The 9,059-nt window shown below is 44.4% G+C and overlaps 1 protein-coding gene across 1 annotated transcript; it reads right to left on the bottom strand.

The window, feature by feature from the left end:
- Positions 1-204: 204 nt before the first annotated feature.
- Positions 205-7,140, bottom strand: Ckmt1a (creatine kinase, mitochondrial 1A). The gene is made up of 10 exons (XM_076850710.1): positions 7,054-7,140; positions 5,978-6,314; positions 5,192-5,390; positions 4,892-4,987; positions 4,176-4,397; positions 3,953-4,038; positions 3,717-3,840; positions 984-1,118; positions 671-796; positions 205-451 (listed from the first exon to the last, which is right to left on the bottom strand). The coding sequence occupies exons 2-10, from the start codon at positions 6,124-6,126 to the stop codon at positions 335-337; spliced, it is 1,254 nt and encodes a 417-aa protein (XP_076706825.1). The 5' UTR covers positions 6,127-6,314; positions 7,054-7,140; the 3' UTR covers positions 205-334.
- Between the last annotated feature and the right edge of the window lie 1,919 nt (positions 7,141-9,059).

The raw sequence follows: 9,059 nt of genomic DNA, 5'->3' as shown, positions 1-9,059 counted from the left end.
AAATGGAAGTACATCCCAATTATTCTCAGGAAGCTGATGAGAAATATGGGTAAAATGCTAATGCTTTCCACCCACCTGGGAATCAGTGTTCCTGGCATGCCTTATTTGGAGTCTCTTTCTATCATAAACAACTCCACTGCTTCTTTTTATTTCCTGGAGGATTATCCCTACCCCTCACCCACCAGTAGAAATAACACAGACAGCTGAAGCATAGCAAGGAGTCTTTACTAAGATGGGGGCTAGAGGTTGAGACAGGTTAAGGACAAGTAGAATGGGTCACCATTAAATGGGAAGAAGTCCTGGGGATCTTGAGTCATCTGCCAGAGATAGGGAGTTAATGTTTGTTTTGGATGAGAGGTGCAGGGATGCGGATATCCTGGCCTCTCTCCAGACGCCGTTCACAGTCAATCAAATAGTTTACTCCATCGATGACCAGTTGCACCAGCTCCACCTGAAGGACACTAATCCTTGATCTCTGCTTCCCATAATCTGAGTTTCTTTCTTTAGCACTTACTGACTTTCCTGCTCTGGAAATTCATTTCCAATTGCCTTTTTGCTTAACCTGAATTTCACTTCAGAATCTGTTACATCCTGAGGCTCACTCTCACTGTCACTATCTCAACCCCCATAGACCTGTACCTCTTTTCATTCTAACCCCTTAGGATCTCACCTCTGACTTGCCCAGTCGATCCAAATTAGAGATGTCAAAGACATTGCCTGTGGCAGCAGTGTCTACTCCTCCAGTCCCACGCTTCTGGAGTCTTAGGTTCTCTAGGATCTTTGGAAAACGGCTATCCTAGACGGGAGATAGGGATTGGAGGTAGGGTCAATAGAGGCAGAGACTGTTCCTATCTGCTCAGAGATTTTCTCCTGACCCTTTAGTCCCAATATGTCTGGCTCCTTTTGAAGTATCCAACCCCACCCATCCACACTCATCCTCTTCCTCACTTATACTGCTTTCTAAACCCCCACAACTCCTTTACTTTGCTTAGCAGGGGAAGTTTGATGTGCACTCCAGCCCGAAGTCCAGTGCCCAGGTTAGATGGACAGGTCAAGATGTATCCCAAACGCTCATTCCACATGAATTCCCAGCCACGCTCCTGGATTAGCCGTTCCACCTGAGCCCACAAAGATTCTGTTAGTCAAAAAACAAAGGATATGTGGACCCTCCCTTAGGAACTCTAGAAATATATAGAACAAGAAACTTGGGTATGAATAAATAACATTGTTTTTTTTTTAAATGAAAATAGTCGATTATTGTCATCATATATGCAAAGCAATTTTGATGTTGTAAAATAATGATGTGCCTTATGATGAGACTGTGAGAAAATATATTGTGTGTGGAAGGAAAGAAAGTTGAGGAATGCATTAAGGATGATCTAGGGAGCTGGGCCCAATGGCATGTGCCTATAATCCCAGCAGCTTGGGAAACTCAGAATTGCAAGTTCAAATCCAGATTCAGAAACTTAGAGAGGCCCTAAGCAACTTAGCAAGATCCTGTCTCTAAATAAAATATTTAAAAAAGGAGTGGGGACATGGCTCAGTGGTTAAGTGTCTCTGGGTTAAATTCCCAGTATGGGGGTTGGGGATGATCTAGGGAAATGAACAGAGGTAGTACAATGAACTGAGAAAGAATTGATTATTCAATGAATTCTGCATGCTTTACAATGAGCAGAAGCTCCTTTCAGATAAAAAATGAAGGTACAAGTTTTGCAACAGAAAGATGCAAGAAAGCCTTCTGTTAGCCATGGAAGGAACGCAAGTGAGAAAGCAGAGACATGTGATAACAGAACAGAAAAGCCAGATTCATAGGGGTGTGTGTGAGAGAGTGAAAGGGGGCCTGGAATGGTGTTCTCGTTTCTCTTAGCTATCCTAATCATAAAGATGATGATTAGAGTTGAAGAGACAGAGGATCTGTCAGTGCAATGAACACAAAGACCATTTGCCAATATTAATAAAGGGGACCCTGTTTATAATTCAGAAAGACATGATGGTATGGGGGATTCTTTCATGCTGAATATGGGAAACCCTTTGTTAAGAATAACAACATAGGGGCTGGGGATGTGGCTCAAACAGTAGCGCGCTTGCCTGGCATGCGTGCGGCCCAGGTTTGATCCTCAGCACCACATACAAAGATGTTGTGTCTGCCGAGAACTAAAAAATAAATATTGGAATTCTCTCTCTCTCTCTCTTCTTTAAAAAAATAAAAATGTTTAAAAAAAAAAAAGATCCAGAAAAAGCACTTTATTTTTTTTTTTAAAGAGAGAGTGAGAGGGCTGGGGATGTGGCTCTAGCGGTAGTGCGCTCGCCTGGCATGCTTGCAGCCTGGGTTCGATCCTCAGCACCACATACCAACAAAGATGTTGTGTCCGCCAAATACTAAAAAATAAATATTAAAATTCTCTCTCTCTCCCTCTCTCTCTCACTCTCTCTTTAAAAAAAAAAAAAAAAAAAAGAGAGAGTGAGAGAAAGAGGGGGAGAGAGAGAGAGAATTTTTAATATTTATTTTTTAGTTATCGGCGGACACAACATCTTTGTATGTGGTGCTGAGGATCGATCCCGGGCCGCACGCATGCCAGGCGAGCGCGCTACCGCTTGAGCCACATCCCCAACCCCAGAAAAAGCACTTAAAAAAAAAAAAAAAAGAATAACAACATATACCTAGCACTTATTGAGTACTTGATATGGAACAATCAATTTATCTGCATTATTTAATGTCTCACAACAACCTAAAATGTAGGAAATCTTATTATCTCAATTTTACAGATGAGGAAACTGAAGCATTTAATTTAAAGAGTACTTCCCTACTTATGCATAGTCAGAATATGTTATCCCTTATTGCCAAAAATAGTTTAAACTTCCCAGCTAGAATCTAAAAAAGGAGCTTGCTTTCTTTCAAGTCTAAAATAGAACTGTATATAAGAGAACATACAGTAAGAATTGGGTTTATAGCAGGTTCTAATATAGAATTAAATATGGAGATTCAATCCATACAGGATTGTAGATTCTGTTCAATCCCTTATCTAGAGCCATACATTCTGGAACTTGAGCCATCCCATCCTCCTTTTTCTCTTATCCTTCTCCCACTCTTAATTTAAAGCCAAGACATGATAATTTAGCAAGAATGACAGAATCTAGAGTCAAGGCCCATCTTGACTAAGAACTGAGGGATTATTTTGGAATCTTGAACACCATAATCTCTCAACCCTACATCAATCCAGGCTCAGTGTTTTCCTAATCTGCACACTCTACCATCCCACACCATATGTCCCAGGAACTAACTTGCCATCTCAGTTATTTCTTCTTTGCATTATCTGGAAACTGCTTTATTTACTTCTTTTTGTTTCTGACATTCTTTTTCTCTTCCTATATTTTGGGTGACAGTATGTCCTGGCTTTCCCAAGACAGTCCAGGTTTTATACCCATTGTCCTAGAGTAAAATGGTAACCCTTTTTACTATTAGAAATGTCCTGGGTTGGTTGTTTATGTCAATCTACCTAGGCTGCTCTTTGGTTTTCCTTATTTCTTCCCACCTAGCTTCCTTATACATTCTTTTTCTTTTAATATTTATTTTTTAATTGTAGTTGGACACAATACCTTTATTTTATTTATTTTATATGGTGCTGAGGATCGAACCCAGGGCCTTGAATGTGCTAAGCAAATGCTCTACCTCTGAGCCAAAACCCCAGCCTCCCCCTTATATATTCTTCTCCAACCTCTTTGAGGCCCCGGCAGAATCTTTCAAACACTCTCTTCATGTTGCCACCCTTTTCCATGGAGATGACCCGTGTATGATCCTCCTCATTCACCCAAATCAAGAAGCTCTTCTCATTGTTGTGCCTGAGGGCAGGAGTTAAAGGGGTCAAGTGGCAAAACAAGAACTGGGAAATAAAGGGGAAAAAAACATTTATGTGGGCACAGGGGATAAAAGAGGTGAAGAGCAGCCTCATACCAGATTCCACGAGCATCTGGCCAGTCTCGAGCCATTCCTGCTGCAGTCAGTAAAGGGGACACAGGCTTATCAAATAGAAAGTGGTCCTGGGGAGAGTAAAGCAACTTGGGTTAAGAATCCTTCAGGTATTGAAGCCTTGAACCCAGAGCCCAGCTATTTTATCTGGCCCAGGCTCCCCTCTGGTTCTAGTCCCCCAACCCAGCCCCCTTCCAGGGTCCCTCACATCAATAAGCTGCTGCTGCTCAGCCTCTGTCATCTCACTGAGCCTATAGTAACGTCCAGCCAGGTCACCCTTCAGGCCACTCAATGCATCCACCACAACGCGTTCCACCTCTCGCCGCTCTGCCCGAGTGCAGGCTGGAGGCAGACTGAGTCCCCGGATACTTCGGCCAGTTCTGACTCTTGAGGACAATACATACCTCTCATCAAAGTAGCCAGAACGAATCTGAGGGACAAATGGAATATAAGTCATAGAAAAAAGTAGATATATAGCTCAGTTGGTAGAGTGTTTGCCATGCATGTACAAGGCCCTGGGTTCAATCACCAGCACCAAAAAAACAAAAACAAAAACAAAAAAAGACAAGAAAAGAAAGAAATACCCTTGGGGAAGGAGAGATTGCAGGGATTAGAGGACCTTCCTTCACACAAGGTATGTATTCTTCCTGCATACAATGAGGGGAGGAGTCAACTGGGCAAGACTCTAATTGAAGGAAGTATTGTGGACCCTTCCTTAAACTTCCCACCTTGGAGCATGGTCATTCTTATTTACTGTTTTCTCCACATCTGCTATTTCTTAAAATACAACTCTTTCCCCACATTAAGATTAAAAGCTCAGCAGTATAATGACCATGAGTCAGGAAATAATCAAGGTGAAGGATTTGGAGATACAAAATCTTTTACATGAGGCAACACAAATCAGAAGTGGAATATATGGCTCACCTTACTGGCATCCAGGTCAGTGGTGTGCTTCATTGTTCTGGGATCATATCCATTGTGTCGCTCTTGAATCACTGGGTCAAACAGGTCAGCAAATATCTAAAGGGGAGTTAAGAGGAAGAGGTGGTTACAGAGAGGAAATCTCTTCTTAGACTTCAATTGTGAATAGATATCACTGGGTCAGAAAACTTCAGTATGGATGGCCCAGAGTCTTGAGGGAAAGTGAGGGATCTTTAGGAGAAAGGAGGTGGGATTACTGGGAAGACAGCTTGGGTTACCAGGGAGACTCTGGGGGCCCCCTACCTCATAGGTCTCCTCATCTCCAGCCACCATGCCCACAGTCTTGATGAAGGGGTGGCCAGGGTTGTCCACGCCAGTCTGGATGCACTGATCTAGCGTCCAACCCGTGGGTGTGGTCTTGTCGCAGAGCCGTGCATAGACTGCTGGGGTCAGGTGACTGGCCATGCAGTTGTTGTGCTTTCGGAGGTCTGGGTACTCAGCGCTGGGGAGGGGGTACCCAGTAACCATGGAGGGAGGGCACAGAGGCCTGCACTTAGTGCTATCAGCTGGGAGCTGTCCAGTTAGCCACATTTGCCTTTGCTCCAAGGGAGGAGGGGGAATTAGAGGTAGGCTAAGCCTTGATAATCTCTTTAGGACTTTCAGGGTCTATTCTTTCCCAATAGTTCTAGCTGCCTGTGGCTGGCTGGCTCAGTTCCCCCAGACCTGCACAGTCCTTTCCTCCCATGAACACATCATTAGTGATGGGGGAGGGGAAAGACTAAGGAGAATTCAGGAAATGGGGGAGAACAGCAGGAAAAGGAGATGGAGAATGAAAAGGATAGTTCCTGGTCTTCGGATTTGGAGTCTGGGCAGGGGTGCAAGTAGAACTCATAGGGCCAGAACTGGTCTTGGTGGCGGGGACCGCGGGTTAAAGGTCCCCACAAATGCTCTTGCTTTTTGGGTTTGGTCCCTGCTTCCGCCCCACTGAAGTCTTTTTGTAATTATTGTCCTTGTCTGTTGCCCAGGTCCTCCTCACTATCCCCACCTCCGTTCCCATAACCTCTTCCTGCGCGCCTCAGGCACTGATACCTTGGGGGATACAGCCTTCGTCGTTCACTGGCAGCTCGTACAGGTTCCGGGCGGAGCAGAAATCCAGCAGCTAGGGATCCGGCTCCGGCCAAAGCCAGGAGCCTGAGCCCGGGGCGGGCAGACAGCAGACGAGAGAAGGAACCAGCCATGGCTTACGGGGTCCGACTACTGGATCCCAGAGCAGGAACTGGTGCGACAGGATCAGGAAGGGAGGATGCAACTGGTCAGACTGAGTGCTGGAGCTGGGTCCCAAGCTGATGCCAAACGGGGGTGGGGGTGGTGGCTGAAGCCTCAGTAGGATCGGGTGCCAGCCAGGCTGCTGGAGAGGCGCAGTGAGCTAGTTGGAGCAGAGGCGCAATGAGCTAGTGAGGGCGGGCAGAGCAGAGGAAGGCTGGAGCCGCAGTCTCCAGGGGTGGGGCTCACTTAGGCCCCGCCTTCCCGCCTGCCACCGCGCTAGGTGTGCGGGGCGGGGGTGGGCTGCACTAGTCAGGTAATTAGGAAGACCTGAGACTCGCACCCCTAAGGCTGGGATGTAGGCCCACCTGGGATGAATCTGCCCAGATTTCAGCACCACGTAAAGGACAGCACCACAGCACTCAGAAACCCGATCACCATACCCCCAAACTCCTTTGGTTTAATCTGAAACCCGATCCCTCGACTTTGTGGGTGTGATAAGGTGACATTGCCAACCTCTACTCTGCTTTCGGCCTCCCCCAGCAACCTCTCATCTTCCCAGGGGAGGCGGCCGCAAGAAAACCGCGGAATAAGCACCGATACCCGAGGAAGACACAGAGAAAGCACAGGGTTAGAGGCGGACAGTAGGATAGACACCCGCAGGCTCAAGGTCACCTTTTCCTAAGAACCAGGAAGAGTACCAAGGTGCCTCCTTGACATACCTGTGCTCTCCTAACAAGGTGGAAAAAGAATTCCCAAATATTGTTTCCCAAATATTTGCTCTTTTCCCATCTATGCTCTGTCCTTCATTCCCACTCTGCCCCCAATTCTGCAGCCCTGCCTCCACTTCTAAGTCTCTACTTATCTTTCTTCCCCACCCTTCTCCCCATTCCCTACTTCACCTCCAATCTTTTACTTTTCTTCCTCTTTTCCAGGCTCAAACCTGTTTGCTGCTCACAGGTCTCCCTCCGAGTAGTCTCTGCGAGCTTGCCTACCTCTTAGTTGCACTGGGGATGGGGGTGGGGCGGGAAGGGAATTGTTAGCTTTCTCTTCCTTCTTTCCCTTCTCTGTAGCTCCCAGTTCCTGGACTGGAGAGGAATATAAAGAGAGAAGGGTGTGGTGAGATGACTGGGTGTGGAATGGAACAGGCAGGCACAGGTCTCCAAGCACCACATGTGTTTCCTCTCTTGGCTCCCTAATGCTGTTTAATCCGGAGTGTAAAGGAGAATGGTGTCCAAGGGCATAAGGTCATCAAGGAATCTCTGCCTTCCTCCTAGTCTTCTCTCCTCTCACTCTTCATAAAGTTCCTATTCAGATTTGAGGGAGTTTAGTTTCCACAGCTCCACATATGACTGGTAGGGAGGAGAATGAATGCTGGAGCTGAAATAGGGATGTTCGGGGCTTCAGTGTGGAGGGTCAGTTAAGATGGAGTAGATATATTGGTATTAGTCCCTTCCTTCAACTGTCCTAATGTACCCACAATACAGGAAGATACTTTGAAATTTCAAGAGAGAATATTTTGGAAGGAGAAATTCCCTTCACATTGTCCTCCGGCTCCATTGATGTCTCCCCACCATACTCTTATTCCCTTAGCTGTCCTGAATGTCCTTTTTCCTACCTTCCTCATTTGTAGGTATCCTTAGAAACTATCCATCTCTCTTTGGTATCCATTATTAACTCTTTCTCCTGACAAGACAGTAAGTATCAGAGAATACGTTAAGTTCTGCAGTTAGAGTGTGGTCACTCTTGGAGAGACAGAAAATGTTACCTGTGCTAAAGGTGCCCATTACCTAGGTAAAGGTACAGCTATGAGTAAGTAAATATAATTACTGGGTATGGTGTATATTTATCCAGATAAAAGAGAGAGATAATCTTCCAAACCAGTAGGGTTGTAATTTTACTTAGAGAGTGTTAAGGAGATAGGGGGTGAGAAGAGAATTATATATAGAAGGAGAAATAAGACAGCCAGAGGAGTAGAGAAATTATTCAAGTTTGAAAAGTAGTTATCCTAATTTATAATAGCTCCACTGAGAAGGAACATTTATTTTTATACTTTTATTGTTCTTTGTGAGCCTCTGACAGACATATCATGTATTAATACTCATTTAAAAAATTATCCTACAGCATATGTGAAATAGTCAACACATCTGTATTTGCTTTATCTAATAATTACTGCTATTTTAAATAATATGTAATATTTTTCAAGCATTTTACATTTGCAAAGAACTTTTATATATATTATTTTACAGAATCAAATTGGATTATTCCAGTGTATGACTAGGAACAGAATCTATATTTTCATGGAGATCATAAGAGAAATTAAATACATGAAAGATACTAAAATAACTTGTTTGAAGGGTTGGACTGATGGAGAAGGTATGAGCTTGAGCATGAACTAGGGAAGCATCTGTTCTTCTGAGAGCCAATGCTTAGAAACATCTCTCTCCATTCAGGAGAGTTTGGCTTTGGGGTAGAGGGTCAGTACCTTCAGGCACCTGACTGGCAAAGGGGCGATATCCCTAAGGTTGCAAAGAAGAATTTGTAACTGTTCTGACAAAGGAAACCCAAGTGAAGATGCAAGGATAATAATCAAAACACAAACATATCCAAAATACTTTCACATAACCAGTACCCTATAAATTAGTTAATTTATAAAAATTAGTTATAGATGGACACAATACCTTTATTTTATTTATTTATTTTTATGTGGTGCTGAGGATTGAATCCAGTGCCTCACACATGCTAGGTGGGAGCTCTACAACTGAGCCACAATTCCAGCCCCTAAATTAGGCTTTTAATATTACTTTTAAGAAAGATGGAGGCTCAGGGAAGTTAAATGACTTGCCCAAAGCTACACAACTGTAAACGTTAGACCAGGATTTCAAATCCAGTTTTGCAGATTCCCAGC

The sequence above is a fragment of the Callospermophilus lateralis genome, chromosome 3 (genome assembly GCF_048772815.1).
Source record: "Callospermophilus lateralis isolate mCalLat2 chromosome 3, mCalLat2.hap1, whole genome shotgun sequence".
NCBI classification, from domain to species: domain Eukaryota; kingdom Metazoa; phylum Chordata; class Mammalia; order Rodentia; family Sciuridae; genus Callospermophilus; species Callospermophilus lateralis.
Note: the sequence above shows the minus strand (reverse complement) of the source record. Positions and strands in the feature narration are given on the sequence as shown.